Source organism: Protopterus annectens, chromosome 15.part0 (assembly GCF_019279795.1).
Source record: "Protopterus annectens isolate FY-2018-M chromosome 15.part0, PAN1.0, whole genome shotgun sequence".
Lineage (NCBI taxonomy): Eukaryota > Metazoa > Chordata > Ceratodontiformes > Protopteridae > Protopterus > Protopterus annectens.
In genome coordinates this window covers 773,632,334-773,652,504 of record NC_056749.1, presented here as the reverse complement: position 1 = coordinate 773,652,504, position 20,171 = coordinate 773,632,334, and the positions used below count along the sequence as shown (strand labels likewise).

The 20,171-nt window shown below is 42.3% G+C and overlaps 1 protein-coding gene across 1 annotated transcript in view; it reads right to left on the bottom strand.

Moving 5' to 3' along the window:
* LOC122789882 (mast/stem cell growth factor receptor Kit-like) overlaps positions 1–20,171 on the bottom strand; it is a 666,793-nt gene that overhangs the window by 394,444 nt on the left and 252,178 nt on the right. The window contains exons 5-6 of the mRNA XM_044057314.1: positions 6,675–6,779; positions 6,468–6,578 (exon numbers count right to left, since the gene is read on the bottom strand). Of these exons, the coding sequence (XP_043913249.1) occupies positions 6,468–6,578; positions 6,675–6,779 (216 nt within the window). The remainder of the gene's footprint in view (positions 1–6,467; positions 6,579–6,674; positions 6,780–20,171) is intronic.

Sequence of the window (20,171 nt, the reverse complement as noted above, 5' to 3'; positions counted from 1 at the left end):
TCTCTCACCCCCAAAAGAGCCCACAACAATACCAGAAAAGTGTAGTGTCCCGGAAATCACAGATGCACAGGTGAAAACAGCCCTTTCAAAAGCCAAAAGCACAGCGTTAATGGGGCCAGATGGTGTCCCAGGCTGCGTTTTGCACGAACTACAGAACGAACTAACCCCCCCCCCACCTAAACATACTGTTCAACCTCAGCCTCTCCACATGCTACGTGCCCATAGAATGGTGCACAGCAACGGTTATTCCGCTCCACAAAGAATTGGCCTCAACTGACCCTGCTAACTATCACCCCATAAGCCTGACTATCCTAGACTGCAAGGCTATGGAGCACATCATCATGGAACACATTAACAAAGACATTGGGAACCTCCAAACACTTGACCCGACCCAGTTCGGCTTTGTTAAGGGCAGATCATGCCTACTAAACCTGGGTGACTTCTTCAAGACAGTCACCAAGGCCGTAGATGAGGGGAAGGTAGTTCACACAGCCTACCTTGACCTCGCCAAGGCTTTTGACACCATTCCCCACTTGGGAATTATAGAAAAACTCATCAGCCTGAACATAAACCCCTACGAGATGAGATGGGTTGCCAACTGGCTTAGAGACAGAACTCACATGGTAAGAATGGCAGGCTCCAGGTCCAACTCTAAACCAGTCACAAGTGGTGTCCCACAAGGCTCGGTCCTGGGACCCCTACTGTTCAGCATATACTTCTCAGAAGTACAGGCAAACACAGGAGGACTATAATTAACCAAGTTCGCTGATGACTGCAAACTGGGAGCAATAACTGACTCTCTGGCTGACACGGACATTCTCCAAAAGGGCCTTGCTGAGATGGACTCCTGGTGCCAAAGTCATGGTCTCAAGCTAAATGCCAAAAAATGCATAGTCATCCCATTTGGGAAAAACAAAACACCCATGAATTACCACATAGGTGGCAGCCCCCTTAATACAGAAGAGGTAATAAGGGATCTGGGGACCCAGGTAGATAGTAATCTCTCCTTTGACAATCATATTGCCAAAGTAGTTAGGAAATCCTTCTATGTAGCCCATCTAATTACTAAAGGGTTCGCAACTAGAAATAAAGAGGTTATAGTGCCCCTCTACTCGTCACTCATCAGACCCATCATAGAGTACAATGCCCCGTTTGGGATGTACCTCACAAGACACTTCCAACAGCTGGAAAGACCACAAAAGTACCTCACCAAGAGGATTACTGGTCTCAAACATATGTCCTATGCAGCCCAACTGGAAAAACTCCAGCTGTACTCAGTGGCATATCACTTACTCAGAGGTGATCTCTGCCTGACTTACAAAGCCATGTCCAACTCAGAATTGATGGACATGCTCCACCTAATGAAATCCAAGTCACTGTGAGCCACTCGCTCTAGTGAGCTAAACCTCGCCACAACAATAAATAGAACATGCTGGAGGGATAGATTCCTGTCACAGAAACTCCCCATGCTTTGGAATAAAATTCCTAACTACATTAGGCAGAGCCCCTCACAAACACTCTTCAACAGAAACCTTGATGAGTGGATGGGTAACAGAAAATACACCCCTGGGATCACTTCATTGGCTCTTCTTGACAGAGGCTCAGTTAATTAATCAATGGGGCGGCGAAAGATGACACACTCTGGCTAGGCTTATAAATGCCCTCGGGCATATAGCCTAGTACCTACCTATGAACCTAATGAAGAGCCATTTTCATCTGAATGTAAATTCGAAATGGCTGCTAGTTGTACATTAACTGTAGCGGCAGCTGCACCTTCATTAAAAAGCTGTACTAAAAAAATCCAAGACTGTATGAATACGAGCGGTGAAGGGGTCTATGCAAGACTCTTCGCCCAACAAGCAAAATGGTTCCATTTACTGCAATAAATTTTATGGGTGGAGAATTTCTGAGATGAAAGAATAATATGTCAGACTGCGGAAGAGAGAAGGGGCTGCCTGGCTAAGACCGGAATTGGAGCAGCCAACTGTCAACTTGAAATTATGTAAATTTAGATGAACCATTCCCATTGGATGTGACAGAAGATCTGGAAATGGGTCCAGAAGAAGAGGCCACAGGAAGGGGAACCAAAGCTGTCAAGGCCAGTAGGGAGTAATTAGGATTATTGTCATCATCAACCGACTGGCTTTCCATAGGAAGGCTGGGATCAATGGGGTAGGGGAAAAAGCATACAGAGGACCCTGGGGCCAATTGTAGAGGAGTGCATCCTTCAGGGACTTCCCTAGAGGGGGAATCAGGTCAAAATAGTTGCTGCACTTGTTGTTCACTGGAGAGGTGAAAAGATCACAGCAAGGCTGGCTCCATCGACAGAAAATCATCTCTGCAACTCTTTGATTAAGGGACCACTCATGAAGCATTAGAATAGTTCTGCTCAGCTTGTCTTCAATCACACTGGACTTCCCCAGTATGTGCGTTGCTATCAGGAAATGGTTGGACTTAAATGACCATTACCAAATCCTGAGGGCTTTTCAACCTAGGGGGTTTGATCTGGTTCCCCCTTGTTTGTTGATGCACCAGATTACCAACATATTGTCCAACTGCACTGCAATAGTCCCCTGAGGGAAAGAATCCTAAAATGCTTGCAATGCCAGAAGCACTGCTCTCATCTCTAGGACATTTATATGCACTAGATTGGTCTTGATGGAGGACCAGGTGCCTTGGACTATCTTCCCCAGATAAAGTCCCCCCCCACCATATCTTGGGCTGTGGAGGAACAAACAGATGACTTTGAGTCACCTGATTGGACTGAAGCCAACAGAAAAGGTCCTGCTTGCAAAGGCTGGTGAGGTGAATCTTGAAGGACAGGGGAAGCGCTAGGAAGGACCATTGCACTGATAGGAGCCACTGGACTATTCTCATGTGGCAACATGCTAATGGAACTAGAACGATTGCTGCGGCCATCGGACCGACAGTCTATAAGACTAGGCGAGCCGGTATCACATTTCTGCGAAGTAATACTCTGACCTGAGATCTGATTGCCATCACTCTTGAGAGTGGCAGCTTGGCTACCATCTGATTTGTATCCAGGATTGCACCTATGAACTCGAAGTTCTGTTTGGGTTCTAGAGAAAACTTCTTTAGGTTTACTGTGATACCCAAGAGTGCACAAACTTTTAAACGTAGTCTCTTGCCAGAATAAGAAGATGCCTGGATGGGATAGTGATGAGCCAGTCTTCTAGATATGGAAAAATCCAGAATCCTTGCTGTCTCAAGTGAGCTGTTACTACTGCCATGCATTTGGTAAAAACTCTGGGGGCTGTAGTGAGTCCAAAGGGCAGAGCTCGAAACTGGTAGTGACTGGCTCCCAACCGGAAGTGCAAGTGCCTTCTGGACCGTCTGTCTATTTTTATGTGATAGTATGCATCCCGAAAGTCTATAGAGCACATCCAATTGTCCTTTTCCAGGAAAGGAAAACTGGACTGGACTGTGACCATCAAAATTTTTGCCTTTTTTTACTGATTTATTGAGTTTGCTGTCGTCACAACCATGGCATCCACTGCAATACCCTTGGTCCAAAACTTTTTATCTACAGGCGACGTAATGAACTTATTTGGTCTCTGAGGGGTAGCCCATGCCTTCTTAGAAATTAATTCAATACGTTCGTCTGAAGGCAGAGTCACCCAAAAGAAGGAAGGTCAAGAATCAAAGGCCTACATGTATACCAACTCCAGCCACCTCCCTGCTTCAATAATTGAAGGCTGTCTCCGAAACAGACATCCTCAGGAGGTGACCGTAAGGAACCCTCTCCATCAAGGTCAGTATCAGAGGTAACAAACTCTTGAAGTGAGTCCAAATGCTTCCTCTTGCGAGTCCTCTTCCTAGGAACCTCCTAGGTGAAATTCTTCAGGGAGGATTCAGAAGAGGCAGGGGTACCAACTGTGGTATCCTGAGGCCCAAGTTCTCGCTGTCCCCATGGAAGAGAGGCCCAGAAGAAAGACACTTCAGCTGAACAATAGGGGTCTGGAGATCTGAAGAAAACCCCATTCAAGAGCCTGGGGAAGCCATAGCCCTCTTCAGCACCCCGAAAGCAGACTGCTCCTGAAATGAGATGGCCAATGGATCCGGCAAAGAAGTAGTCAGAGCAGTCAACCCCTCATCCCCAGAAGACAGAATGTCCAAGGATGAAGCCGGAGCCAATCTCAACTCAGTCAAATCTCCGAGAACCAAGGACCTATCTGAAACCTTCAGTCGATACCTGATCTCCAGACCCGACCGGTGCAAAATAGCTATGAGAATCCTCCAACTCCAACAGAGTGAAGGAACTCAAGGTAAACACTTGATCTGAGGAAGAAGTCCTCGGATAAGAAGTTGGACGAATCTGGACATTTGGATCCCTCGGCTCTGAAACTTGTAATGAAGTCAGAGGAGGAATAGGAATCAAGGCAGAAGCTTTGGCTGGTTACGAATCTCGAGGAGTCAGATCCAATAAAAGCCTGGTCAGCGCCGGAGTACTCAGGAACCTTTGAACCACTCTGTCCGCATGATTATCAGAGAGGCTTCTGGTGGACCAAGAAGATAAGGTTGGAGACCTACGCCTTAATCTAGGAGGAGAAATAACTTTAATCAATGTCAGGCTGTCAGTCCGATCTCATCGGAGCCAAAGGCCCTGACTGCTCCGAAGATCTATCTGATCCAGCCTTCACAGTACTTGGATACAAAGACCCTGTTGGATCCGGTAATCTAGTTCTCTTTTCTGATGGTTCCAAGGAATCTCTCGGAGCCAAAGAATGCCGTTTGTTTTGGTTTGGTCTGACTGGAAGAGAAGGAGACGGAACCGGCAATGGCTTCAGAGAAGGGGAGAAGACCCTTCAACATTAATTTGTTTTTATGGTCAACCAAGGCCCTTTGATTGAAACCGTGACATATAGTGCAGTCTTCTTGGAGATCCAATGACCCCAAACAATACACACACATAGTATGTGAATCACGTAGAGGCATTTTTTTGCCACTTTTCTCACACTTTTTGAAACCTAACATTTTTCTGGTTTGTCGGCCATGATATAGCAGACCGATACAGACCGCGTGCACGCACACACACACACACACACACACACACACACACACACACACAAAGAAAGGCACACACACAACAGAAATAGAAGAAGTTAACTTTAACTTTTTTTTAAAAAAGGGAAACAGAGAAAAGACAACTACCAAAAATGGTAAGTGAAGGCCCTACCAGCAATGGTAGGGAAGATTACATAAAGAGGTAAAAAACTGAGATTATAGGGATTCAGATGGTAATAAAAGAGACAACTAACTTTAGAAAGTAGAGTTATGAAGATACAAAGTTATAATAGGAGAAAAGAGTAAAAAATTACTTAGCTAAGCCCAAGAGCAAAAAGGTGACCACCAATGTTTTGTGTGAAGCGGCCAATGAGTTCTGAGGTAATGCCTGAGGTGCATGCTGGGTAAAGGGGAGGTGGCCAAGAGCAAAGTGTGTGACCACGAGCATTGGTAATGGCTGAGTCGGATCCGAGGGTTGGACCCAAACCCATCTGTAAGGATAAGGTGAAAACTGACATTTCTGATAGCATGCTAGGCTGGAATAAAAGTCACAACTGGATAAATGTAAAAAATGCACTATGTCCTTCTTCCAACAGCCGGTGCAGCATTTTTCAATGAGAGATGTCACTTCTTCTGACATGTATCAGATATTCAGACTGCTGAGTTATTGTGCATAATGTATAAAGGTTCTTCTTTAGCACCTATTTATGTTCTTTTTCTTTAACTTACTAGGTCATTCAGTCATTTACTTGTGTGTTTCTATTTAGAGTATACAGGAGTAAAGTCTGTATTAATTAACAACTGTTTATATGTACAATGTTCTTCCTCATATCCCACCATCTATTCAGAAAGGAATATTTATTTAATTATTTAATTTTACATTTGTTGACCGGGCTAGTCCAACTGGATACATGTCCATTTTCAGATGAGGCCCGGGGAGATAAGCTCCATTAAGCTAATAGATTGCAAAATAAATAATGACAATAATGATTTACATAAAGGTACACCACAACAACAGACTAACAAAAAAATTATATGAGTATCTGATACAAGATGTGTTGGCATTATTAAAAGAGAGAAAGAGAAAAAAAAGTAATTAAAGAGGTAATAAAAAATAACATTTCACACAGTAGAGAGCTTAATACTCGTCCCAGAGAAGGCTAGCAAATAATATCATACTCTGAAAGATAACTAAGAACACTCTAGTTAACATGATTTTAGGTAGCTTTCAAATTATACAGTCCAAGTGAAAAAAGTAGAAAATACATACATGGTATACACATGTAGAGCAGTTATTTTGTGGGTTTATACTCAGGGATAGTTTCCCAGGAAGGACAGAATTTATGCAACATTTGCAAGCATTTCCTGCAATGTTTCATTAGTAATACTTTTGCAAAAAAAAAAAAAAAAAAGATGATTTATGATGCAATGAACTACTTTACCTCGTATTGTACAAGTTCCTAGCAGGTTAACAATATTCACGTGCTGACCAAGGTAACTGAGTATTTTAAGTTCTGACATCAAGGCTTCTTTTTCAGTAGAATGTGCACTTGCTGATGTGAGAGATGGTATAAGGTTAAAATATATTTTTTAATGAAATAAGGAAAAATTAGCTATCAATCACATCTTCAGTTTTAATAATAACTTACGTTTGAGCATTTTAACAGCCACTGTGATGACTGGAACATTTTCTGACAGCCCATAAGCAGCAGCTTCAACAACTTTGCCAAATTCTCCAGAACCAAGCGTTTTACCTAAAACAAAACATGCAAGCAACAAATCACATATATAATACACTGTTGACCAAAAGTACTGTTAGCAGTGCAAAGTGAAAGTGTTGTAATCATCAAGCCGCAGTCAAAATTTTCAAAATTTCTGTGCCTAAAAAATCCAGTAATTTTTACCAAAGTTTACAAACTAATACAGCATGCAAGTTCCCACTAGGTTACACGTTGCTGTTCAGAGATTCACTTACAATGGTAATAAGAACAGCACAAATATACTTACTACACGTGCAAACAACAAACATATATACAGAACCTCCACTATTAAAGGTTTACATAGTAAACAACATGTTTACGTCAGTGAGACGTCCTTCAGAGATTCACTTACAATGGTAATAAGAACAGCACAAATATACTTATTACACATGTGCAAACAACAAACATATATACAGAACCTCCACTGTTAAAAGTTTACACAGTAAACAACATGTTTACGTCAGTGAGATGTCCTTCAGAGATTCACTTACAATGGTAATAAGAACAGCACAAATATACTTATTACACGTGCAAACAACAAACATATATACGGAACCTCCACTATTAAAGGTTTACATAGTAAACAACATATTTACTTCAGTGAGATGTCCTTCAGAGATTCACTTACATTGGTAATAAGAACAGAACAAATATACTTATTACACATGTGCAAACAACAAACATATATAGAGAACCTCCACTGTTAAAGGTTTACATAGTAAACAACATGTTTACGTCAGTGAGACGTCCTTGAGAGATTCACTTACAATGGTAATAAGAACAGCACAAATATACTTATTACACATGTGCAAACAACAAACATATATACAGAACCTCCACTGTTAAAGGTTTACATAGTAAACAACATGTTTACGTTAGTGAGATGTCCTTCAGAGATTCACTTACAATGGTAATAAGAACAGCACAAATATACTTATTACACATGTGCAAACAACAAACATATATACAGAACCTCCACTGTTAAAGGTTTACATAGTAAACAACATGTTTACGTCAGTGAGATGTCCTTCAGAGATTCACTTACAATGGTAATAAGAACAGCACAAATATACTTATTACACATGTGCAAACAACAAACATATATACAGAACCTCCACTGTTAAAGGTTTACATAGTAAACAACATGTTTACGTCAGTGAGACGTCCTTCAGAGATTCACTTACAATGGTAATAAGAACAGCACAAATATACTTATTACACATGTGCAAACAACAAACATATATACAGAACCTCCACTGTTAAAGGTTTACATAGTAAACAACATGTTTACGTCAGTGAGATGTCCTTCAGAGATTCACTTACAATGGTAATAAGAACAGCACAAATATACTTATTACACATGTGCAAAGAACAAACATATATACAGAACCTCCACTGTTAAAGGTTTACATAGTAAACAACATGTTTACGTCAGTGAGACGTCCTTCAGAGATTCACTTACAATGGTAATAAGAACAGAACAAATATACTTATTACACATGTGCAAATAACAAACATATATACAGAACCTCCACTGTTAAAGGTTTACATAGTAAACAACATGTTTACGTCAGTGAGATGTCCTTCAGAGATTCACTTACAATGGTAATAAGAACAGCACAAATATACTTATTACACATGTGCAAACAACAAACATATATACAGAACCTCCACTGTTAAAGGTTTACACAGTAAACAACATATTTACTTCAGTGAGACGTCCTTCAGAGATTCACTTACAATGGTAATAAGAACAGCACAAATATACTTATTACACATGTGCAAACAACAAACATATATACAGAACCTCCACTGTTAAAGGTTTACACAGTAAACAACATATTTACTTCAGTGAGATGTCCTTCAGAGATTCACTTACAATGGTAATAAGAACAGCACAAATATACTTATTACACATGTGCAAATAACAAACATATATAGAGAACCTCCACTGTTAAAGGTTTACATAGTAAACAACATGTTTACGTCAGTGAGACGTCCTTCAGAGATTCACTTACAATGGTAATAAGAACAGCACAAATATACTTATTACACATGTGGAAACAACAAACATATATACAGAACCTCCACTGTTAAAGGTTTACATAGTAAACAACATGTTTACGTCAGTGAGATGTCCTTCAGAGATTCACTTACAATGGTAATAAGAACGGCACAAATATACTTATTACACATGTGCAAACAACAAACATATATACAGAACCTCCACTGTTAAAAGTTTACACAGTAAACAACATATTTACGTCAGTGAGACGTCCTTCAGAGATTCACTTACAATGGTAATAAGAACAGCACAAATATACTTATTACACATGTGCAAACAACAAACATATATACAGAACCTCCACTATTAAAGGTTTACACAGTAAACAACATGTTTACGTCAGTGAGATGTCCTTCAGAGATTCACTTACAATGGTAATAAGAACAGCACAAATATACTTATTACACATGTGCAAACAACAAACATATATACAGAACCTCCACTGTTAAAGGTTTACATAGTAAACAACATGTTTACTTCAGTGAGAAGTCCTTCAGAGATTCACTTACAATGGTAATAAGAACAGAACAAATATACTTATTACACATGTGCAAACAACAAACATATATACAGAACCTCCACTGTTAAAGGTTTACATAGTAAACAACATGTTTACGTCAGTGAGACGTCCTTCAGAGATTCACTTACAATGGTAATAAGAACAGCACAAATATACTTATTACACATGTGCAAACAAGAAACATATATACAGAACCTCCACTGTTAAAGGTTTACATAGTAAACAACAAGTTTACTTCAGTAAGATGTCCTTCAGAGATTCACTTACAATGGTAATAAGAACAGCACAAACATACTTATTACACATGTGCAAACAACAAACATATATAGAGAACTTCCACTGTTAAAGGTTTACACAGTAAACAACATTTTTACTTCAGTGAGATGTCCTTAATACATTATTTTTATTCAAACAAAAACCATAACTGAAAACACCACAAATGATGACCTTGTGTTTATTCTCTATGTCAGACCCCAGTATCTCACTTAATCTGATGCCTCATCACTGGAAAGTATGTTTTCAAGAACCATAATGCAACACTGAACTCCATGGATGATAGAAATCACTCAAATGCTATTCACAAAAAAATAAGTTATATTCTTACCATAACGTTCCATCTGTGTTGTTCATCTTCATTCATTCATTACTGATGGGTGTTGGTTCTGCCCTCGGAACCGAGTCAACCTTGTAACAAGCTCGTGCCAGCCAAAAAAACTCTCAAGCCTTATTAAGCTTTTACCCATAATCCCATTCTTCCTGTTACCTCAGATCGAGTTTGCTCGTTATAAGTAAAGCACAGGCTGTCTCTGAGCAGAAACCCTAACGCAGGAATAGGACCCAATTAGATTCCCCAGGAGCCTCTTGGGGGGGTGGGGGGACATAATGAATGAATTAAGATGAACAACACAGATGGACAGTTATGGTAACAGCATAACTTCTTTATTTGATGTTATTCATCTTCAGTCATTCCTCACTGATGGGACAGAGTCCCTAGCTACTTTTAGTCCTGGAAGGCCCTTATGGAAAGATGTTCCTGAGGACCACTGAACCAAAAGACGGTCTTCCCCTGGAGGCCAAATCCAATTTGTAATGAGTGATAAAGGTATGAGGGGTAGCCCAAGTTGCAGCTGCACAAATATCATTCAATGAAGCCTTTGCATGGAAAGCAACAGAAGTTGCTACTGATCTGGTAGAATGTGCTCTGACTTTGCACAGTAGTGAAATTTTATTTCGTTGGTAAATCAAGGATATATAGTTTCTCAGCCACTTGGACAAGGTTACTTTTGAGACAGGGTTTTCCAATTTCGGGCCTGAACAGGACACGGATAGCTGGTCTGATTTACGTACTGACTTTGTTTAACTGTCTACGGACATCCAGCGAATGAAGACAGTACTCTCCTTTGTTTGAATAGTTGGGGAAAAAGACTGGCAGGTCAATCGCTTGGTTAACTGTCATGTCTGAGATAATCCTGGGCAGAAAGGAAGGACTGGTCCAGAGTGAGACTCTACTTTTATGAAATACCATGTAAAGATGTTTAACACACAAGGCCTTAAGCTCTGACATGTGTCTGTGACAGCTATCAAAAATAGTGATTTCCAGGACAGAAACTTAAGGTCGCAAGTGGAAGCAGGTTCAAAGGGTGAACGTGACTGGGACTGAAGTACTAGTGTTAAATTCCAAGGTTCAATAGGTTCCCTAACAGGTGGTCTAATGTGCAAGGCACCTTTTAAGAATGTTTTGCAGAGACGATGGGAGATTACAGATGAGTCTCGAAACCCATTATGGAAGTTTGAGATGGCAGCTAAGTGTACCCGAATGGTTGAAGCTGCTGCTCCTGAATGGAGAAGACTTGATAAATAATCCAAAACCACACTAACAGGGGCTGAACAAGGGTCTAATTGTCTTTGTTTGGACCAAATAAGTAACCTTTTCCACTTGCTGAAATAGATTTTCCTGGTGGATGGTTTATGTGAAGCCAGGAGGATATCACACACTGGACAGGTGAGCTTATTCTGCCTGGCGATCACCAGAAGTGGAGAAATTAACTTATCAGCTTGAGACTTGAGGTGATTGGGTGAGACAACCCTTGTGGGTACAAGATCAGATCTGGAGTTGGATCCAGAATCCATGGGTGATCTATTAGATGAGGCTAAAGGCAGGGAAACCAAACTTGTTGTGGCCAGTAAGGAGCAATGAGGATTACTCTGCTTCTCAGATGAAGGGCTTTCTTTAGAAATTGGGAGATCGGGGGAAGGGAGGGAAGGCATACAGAAGTCCCGAGGGCCAATCGTGAATCAGAGCGTCCCTCGGGGACTCCCCCGAGGGGGGATTAGGGCAAAATAGCTGCTGCATTTGTGGTTTGCTGAAGAGGCGAATAGGTCGCAGCAAGGCTGGCCCCAGCGGCTGAAGATCTTTGTCACAATGATAGGATTGAGGGACCACTCGTGAGGCACTAGGATGCATCTGCTCAGCTTGTCCAGAATCACGCTGGAACTCCCATAAATATGTGTTGCAGTTAGAAAGCGGTTGGAAGCTATCGCCCACTGCCAAATTCTCATGGCTTCTCAACACAACAGGTAGGACTTGGTTCCCCCTTGTTTGTTGATGTACCAGACTACTGACATGTTGCTTGACTGAATAGCAATAGTCCTTGATGGAAGGATGGTTTGAAATGCTTGCAACGATAGACGTACCACCCTCAGTTCTAGGACACTGATATGTAGGTGGGCCTCTATGTCTGACCAAGTGCCTTGGTCCGTCTTCCCCTGGTAAAGCCCCCTCCCTCAATCAGGGAAGCATCCATAGTCACTGTGGCCCTGGGCTGTTGTGGATAAAAGGGTAGATTCCATTGTAGTTTGGCTTCATCCACCACATTAAATCCCGTTTGCATCACCGAGTTATCCATACTTGGAAGGACAAGGGATGTTATAGGGGATTCAAAAATAACAGAGCCAGCACAAGGTGTGGTATAATAGTTTAATATGCCCAGCTTTGCAGTATCATGGGTGAGGGAAAAAAAGCCTCAACACCCAAACCAAACCGGTTTCAGCTCAATAGCCTTCTTCATTGAGAAAGACAAACAACATACAAGTATGCAGCAAAAAAGCCCTTTATATATACATACACAAATGCAACATGTCAGTAGTCTGGTACATCCTATTAGAGATGCTCATTTGGACCAGGAGGAAAAAGCCCCCCCCCCCCCCGACCCAGGTTGATAATCCATTTTCTTTCTTTAACATTTAAAATGGTATGCCAACCAGATTTATCCCTACAATTCCCCAATATACAATCAATTATAGTAAATGTAAATACAGCAGTATTGTGTTTACAAGTGTGTTTAAAGAGAGCATTAGACTGCAGAAATTCTGATAATATCTTGGATACTAAGGTATATAGGAAATTTCCCCAATATAATTCTCTCTTGCATGCTACCAGCTTCCACCCAAAACATATCATCCGTAACATCCCAAAATCTCAGTTTTTAAGGGTAAGAAAGATTTGCTCCAATCCTTTGACGTATGACCAATATAATATGGACATGATCCACTGGTTCCAAGACATGGGTTACAAACCAGGGATATTAGCAGGGTTTGCCAATTTGCTTCGAACCAGGATAGGGTCAAATTACTGGAATACAAGGTTCCGCCACCAGATACTCAGTCTACGGTGAGATATGTTACTACTTTTGGCAGGAACACCAAATCATTTATGCATATTATTAATAGACATTGGAACATCCTGATGGCAGACGAAAGATTGTCTGATTATTTGGGGGACAGATGCTCCTTTTCCCTCCGCAGGGGCTGTACATTGTGTTCTTTATGTAGTCATTATAAGAGGTCTGACCATAGGGGGACTTTTCCCATCCAACGTACAATCACAGGGGACACACTGATGGAATGTGTCCCCTGTGGACATTCTTCCCATCGTTGTAGGGTGAACAAAAAGTACAGTTTTGTACCTACCATAAATGTAGATGTTCGAGGATCTCCATTGCTGCAGTCCTTACATATGGGTAGTCCGCTGTCCACAATCGGCCCGAATACCAAAGGGCTAGAACCGGCGTCGGTCATCGGCGCCCGAGACTGACGTCAGTATGTGCCAGTACAAATGCGCATGACCGACGCCATATCCTCAGTCTTTCTTGCCTCAGACGTCAGAATGCAAAAAACACCACCCAAAACCCAACCTAAAAAAGAAAAGGGGGAAGGAGGGAGGGAAAATTGGACTGCAGCAATGGAGACCCTCGAACATCTACATTTATGGTAGGTACAAAACTGTACTATGTTCTTCGTCTCCCATTGCTGCAGTCCTTACATATGGGTAGAATCCCAGAGCAACGGAAAAAAGGGAGGCTGGCTAACTAAATAGCATTAGGAGCTGCTAACATGCCCTGTAAGATTGCAGTGGCAAACCCAGCCCTAGACCTAGAATAAAGAGGTAAATGATAATGCTTTGTAAATGTATGTACAGAACTCCAAGTAGCTGCCTCTAGAATGTCTTTAGTAGCTACCCCCCTTAAAAAAGCAGTAGAGGTGGCCGTAGCCCTAGTAGAATGAGGCCTGATCCCAACTGAAACATCCTTTCCATGATGAGAGTAACAAAAAGCAATACAATGGCCAATCCACTTGGAAATAGTTTGTTTCGAGACAGCTTTCCCTTGTGAAGTCAAAGCAAAAGAAACAAATAATTGTTGAGATCTTCTGAACTCTTTGGTTCTGCTCAAATAATATCTCAACTGCCTATGTACATCCAAAGAATGCAAAACTTTTTCCCCTTTATTTTGGGGGTTAGCATAAAAAGTAGGCAAATGTATAGATTGGTTCAATGCCACATTAGAAATCACTTTAGGCATAAAAGTAGGATTAGTACGTAAGGAAACTCTGTCCTTGTGAAAAATCAGAAAAGGTTCCACTGCCATGAGGGCCTGTAATTCAGATACCCTTCTAGCAGAAGTAACAGCCAACAAAAAAGCAGTCTTCCAAGACAACAACTTCAATTCAGCTGTAGCTGCAGGTTCAAAAGGAGGCAGAGTCAGCTTTTCCAAAACAAAATTAAGATCCCAGGCAGGAGTAGGAGCTCTTCGTGGGGGTCTTATATTCTTTGCCCCTCTAAGAAACTGTTTAACCAATGGATGTGAAAACAAAGGAGGGTCACAATCATAGTGAGCAGAAATAGCTGCAGCATGCACTTTTACAGAAGAGAAGGACAAACCCTTGTCCAGTAAAACAGTCAAATATTGCAACGTACAACTCAAATTAGGCAAATTGACATCAAAGCCTTTAGCTGAACCCCAAAGAAAAAATCTCTTCCATTTATCAGCATAAACCTTTCGAGTACTAGGTCGTCTGGCTTCCAAAATAACATCCAAAACTTGTTGAGGGAGCTGAAGGCCCTCTTTCTTTAAAACAGAATGCGCCAGGCTGTCAGGTGTAGGGATTGCACCCTGACATTGAGAAAATGATTGTTTTCCTGAGACAATAAGTGAGGAATTTGTGGTAATGGCCAAGGTCTCCCATGAATTAAGCTCCTCAACAGAGGGTACCAATGCTGACGAGGCCAATCCGGTGCTATAAGGATCATGCAAGGTTTGTCCCTCCTGACTTTCAACAGTACCTTTGGAAGAAGAGGCAAAGGAGGAAAAGCATGCACGTGAAGGTTGCTCCAGCTGAAGGATAGTGCATCTATTTTCCAGGCTTTTGGATGAAACAGCCTTGTGCAAAACAGAGGCAGTTGGAAATTCAGAGGAGAAGTGAACAGATCTATGTCTGGAGTTCCCCAAGCCATGGTCAACTGAAGAAATACCTGAGGGTCCAACTTCCATTCGTGAGGATTCACCATCTGTCTGCTCAGAACATCTGCCAAAGAATTTTGCGCTCCTGGCAGAAACTGTGCTCGAAGAGTGATGTGCAGATTTAAAGCAGTTTCCCATAACAGCATTGCTTGTCTGCAAAGAGGGTAAGAATGAGTTCCCCCCTGCTTGTTGATGTACCACATGACAGTTGTGTTGTCTGTTCGAATCAACACCAGTCCTGGTTGAAGTAGGTCCTTGAATGCTTCCAAAGCAAATTGAACTGCCAGTATCTCTTTCATGTTGATATGCAAGTGAAGTAACTCTGGGGGCCAAAGGTCTTGAATCCATTTTCCTTTGAAATGAGCTCCCCAGGCTGACTCCGAGGCGTCTGTCGTTAATATCTGGCTTGCCTCTGGTTGGGTCACAGAGAGTCCCTTGTTTAGGTGACATTCCTGAGCCCACCACACAAATTCTTTCTGAATGCAAGGTAGAATCCGAATGACAGTGTCCAAATCGTGGCTGTGTTGAGTCCAAACGCTTTTGAGATAGCATTGTAGCTTCCTCATATGCAGTTTGGCATTGGGAAGTACTAGACTGCAAGATGCCATGAATCCCAAGGCTTGAAGGACTGTCCTTGCAGTCAGCCTGGACATTACTGATAGCTGTTGGAAGTATAGGTGAAGATTTCTTTGTTTGTCCGGGGTAAGAAATGCCATCTGAGCAGCTGTATTCAGTCTTACACCCAGAAAACACAGCGCTTGTGAGGGCACTAGACTGGACTTTATTTCGTTCACAGAATACCCTAGGCATCTTAAGACTGTCATTATATACTGCAGATGCTGAAGAAGTTCGTGCTTGGCTTGAGCCAGAATCAAACAGTCGTCCAGATAAGGATAAATTTGAATTCCTTTTAGTCTGAGAAAAGCTATTACTGAAGCCAGGACTTTTGTGAATACCCTGGGCGCAGTAGACAAGCCAAAGGGCAATGCAGAGAACTGATAATGCAAATTCCCATTCCGAAATCTCAGGAATTTCCTGCAACTGGGCCTGATAGGAATGTGAAGATAGGCCTCTTTGAGATCCAGAGTCACCATCCAGTGATCTCTGCCCAGCATAGGTAACAGCTGTTGCAGTGTTAACATCTTGAATTTTGGAATTTCCAGAAAGGTGTTTAGAATGGACAAATCCAGAATTGGTCTCCAAGTATTTCCTTTCTTTGGCACTAAGAAAAGACGGGAGTAAAACCCTGTGCCTCTTTCCGCAGAAGGAACTTCCTGTATTGCTCCCAACTGAAGCAGAGAAGAAATTTGTGCCTGTGCCTCCAGTCTTTGCTGATGAGGCACATCCGGCATGCATTTGAAAGGAGGGAATGTGTGAAAATAAAATTTGTAGCCTCGATTTATTATGTCCAATACCCATTTGTCCTGGGTAACCAAATGCCAATTCCTTTTGAAAAGTCCCAGTTTTCCTCCTAGAGGAGCTGCCAGCAAAGCAGAGTCCGGCAGCTGAAGACACAGGTCATTGGGTCTGTTTCCGAAAGGACTGACCCCTGCCCTCCCAGCAGAAGGGGTAGAAGAACTCAAAGTCCTAGAAGTAACAGGGCCCTGAGAGGAAGCCCTACCTCTACCTCGCCTCGACCTGCCCCTAGAATGAAAATCCGAAGAGGGAAAAGACCATCCCTTAGCAGGCCAATTCCTACTGAACTTAGGGGGCTGAACCTGTAAAAAGTCCTTAACTGTCTGCATAGACTTAACTTTTTCCTCCATTTTTTTCAAAACTGATTCTACTGGAGGGCCAAAAAGAACATCAGATTGCAGAGGAGCATCCATAATTCGAGCCTTAACATGCTCTGACAAGGTCTGATCTTTAAGCCAGGCATGCCTGCGAACAACTGAACTAGTAGCAGCCACCCTGGAAGAAGCTTGTAAAGCATCAAAACCACACTGCAAAGAATGCTTACCAACCTGGTCTGAAGCATGCACTAAATCCTGAAGCTCCTTACATTCAATACCTTCAGCTAAAGCATCCACTTTACATTTCAATTGTCCCAGTAAATAATTCTGATACCTGAGCATATGAAACTGACAATTTAAAGCTCTCATAGCCAAAGTAGAAGAGGTATACAGTTTTTTACCCCACCTATCCAGGGCCCTAGCATCCTTGTCCAGAGGAACTGGATTCTTAACCACAGAAGCCCTAACACCTTTGGGGCCTTGAGAAATAGTTTCTGGATCAGCCCTAGGACTCTTATATAAGTACTTGTGAGCTTCCGGAACCCTGTAGTATCTATCTGGTTTAACCGGGGCAGGAGGCAGAGAATCTGGGTTAAGGGCAGCCTCAGAAAATACATCCTGAACAACATCCAGTACAGGGGGAATAGCCAAGGGCCTATGCTGAGGCAAAAACAAGAATTCTCTTAGCCTTTTACGAGAATCAGAATAATCCTGGCCTTCCCATTTGAAATGTTCCCTCATGGAATGCAAAAGAAAAATCTTCTGGAGGGGACGCAGAGGGAGTAGTGTCCTCAGCCTCCGAATCAGAATAGGGAGGGAAATCCTGAAGTTCTTCCACAGAGGAATCTGACTCATTGGAAGACTGAACCAAACCCTCCAACTCTGTCTCTACCCTGGGCCTCTTCTCAGGGGGGGGCATAGAACCCCTAATTAAAGTAATCAAATCTTCAGCCATCTTTAACATGTGCTTCCTAGGAGCTGGACCCTGGGGACTAGCACCAGCAGGGGCAGACTTAGACTTAGAATGGCTTTTGCTTTGAGAAGGAGGAGGCCTAACTACCCTATGAGGGGAGGGAACCACCGACATCTGAGAAGCACCCTCAGCCTGGCCTAACACAGGAGAAGCCACTTCCTGTAGTAACAAAGGCTCCCCTTGAGACTCAGGTAAACTTTCAGCAGGAGCCGCTGAAGTAGTCGGTGGTTCTACAGAACCGGCGTCCGGAACGGACGACTCATCCTGTTTGGACCGCAAAGATTTCTCTTTGCGTTTCTTAGAAGAACCAGGCATCGGAGAATCCGACGGCATGTTGTAATTACAACGTTTACCAAACACGAGCCTAGCACAGTCCAACCGACGTTTAATAGTACGCTTGTTAAAAGTAGCACAAAAGCGACACCCAACAACGTCGTGCTCAGGCCCTAAACAAGGAATACAGAGTGAATGGTAATCCCTATGAGGAATCTGTTTCCCACAAGAAATACAGTTATTAACTTTTTCTGACATCCGTCAATACTGAGGCAAGAAAAAGACAAAAGTGTCCCCAACGGGGTACTTAGCCCAACTTGGTCTCTGGTCTGAAACTCGAAAACCGACAATTCCAGAACGCCGAACGGCACTTGCAAAAGCTGCTTCTGCTTAGGACCACGCGGCAAGAAAGACTGAGGATATGGCGTCGGTCATGCGCATTTGTACTGGCACGTACTGACGCCAGTCTCGGGCGCCGATGACCGACGCCGGTTCTAGCCCTTTGGTATTCGGGCCGATTGTGGACAGCGGACTACCCATATGTAAGGACTGCAGCAATGGGAGACGAAGAACATCCACGGAATTTAGCAGCAAAAAATATTTCAACCGTCTTAAATATCACTTTTTTGGCAAACTGCAGCACAAGTTGGGTATATATTTGGCTCCGCGTTTTAAGTGGGTCTAACTTCGAGACCTCTTAAACTGAGAATTGGGGAACATGTGAGTGACATAAAGAATAAAAGAAAGTCCAATGCTCCCTCTAAACACACCTGTAAACACAATACTGCTGTATTTACATTTACTATAATTGATTGTATATTGGGGAATTGTAGGAATAAATCTGGTTGGCATACCATTTTAAATGTTAAAGAAAGAAAATGGATTATCAAAGTGGGGGGGGGGGCTTTTTCCTCCTGGTCTCAATGAGCATCTCTAAGTCACCAGTAGGAGGTTGTCTTGTATGTGTGTATGTATATATAAAGGTCTTTTTTGCCCCATACTTGTATGCTGTTTGTCTTTCTCAATGAAGAAGGCTACTGAGCCAAAATCGGTTTGGTTTGGGTGTTGGGGCTTTTCCCCCTCACCCATGATACTGCAAAGTTGGGCATATTAAACTCTTATACCACACCTTGTACTGGCTCTGTCATTTTTGAATCTGTTTCTGGACTTTAGAGCCTTTGCACTTGCAGTACATGCGGGTTTGCATTGCTCTATGTTATACAGTACATGCGGGTTTGTATTGCTCTATGTTATACAGTACATGCGGGTTTGCATTGCTCTATGTTATACAGTACATGCGGGTTTGCATTGCTCTATGTTATACAGTACATGCGGGTTTGTATTGCTCTATGTTATACAGTACATGCGGGTTTGCATTGCTCTATGTTATACAGTACATGCGGGTTTGCATTGCTCTATGTTATACAGTACATGCGGGTTTGCATTGCTCTATGTTATACAGTACATGCGGGTTTGCATTGCTCTATGTTATACAGTACATGCGGGTTTGCATTGCTCTATGTTATACAGTACATGCGGGTTTGCATTGCTCTATGTTATACAGTACATGCGGGTTTGCATTGCTCTATGTTATACAGTACATGCGGGTTTGCATTGCGCTATGTTATACAGTACATGCGGGTTTGCATTGCTCTATGTTATACAGTACATGCGGGTTTGCATTGATCTATGTTATACAGTACATGCGGGTTTGCATTGATCTATGCTATACAGTACATGCGGGTTTGCATTGATCTATGTTATACAGTACATGCGGGTTTGCATTGCTCTATGTTATACAGTACATGCGGGTTTGCATTGCTCTATGTTATACAGTACATGCGGGTCTGCATTGCTCTATGTTATACAGTACATGCGGGTCTGCATTGCTCTATGTTATACAGTACATGCGGGTCTGCATTGCTCTATGTTATACAGCACATGCGGGTCTGCATTGCTCTATGTTATACAGCACATGCGGGTCTGCATTGCTCTATGTTATACAGTACATGCGGGTCTGCATT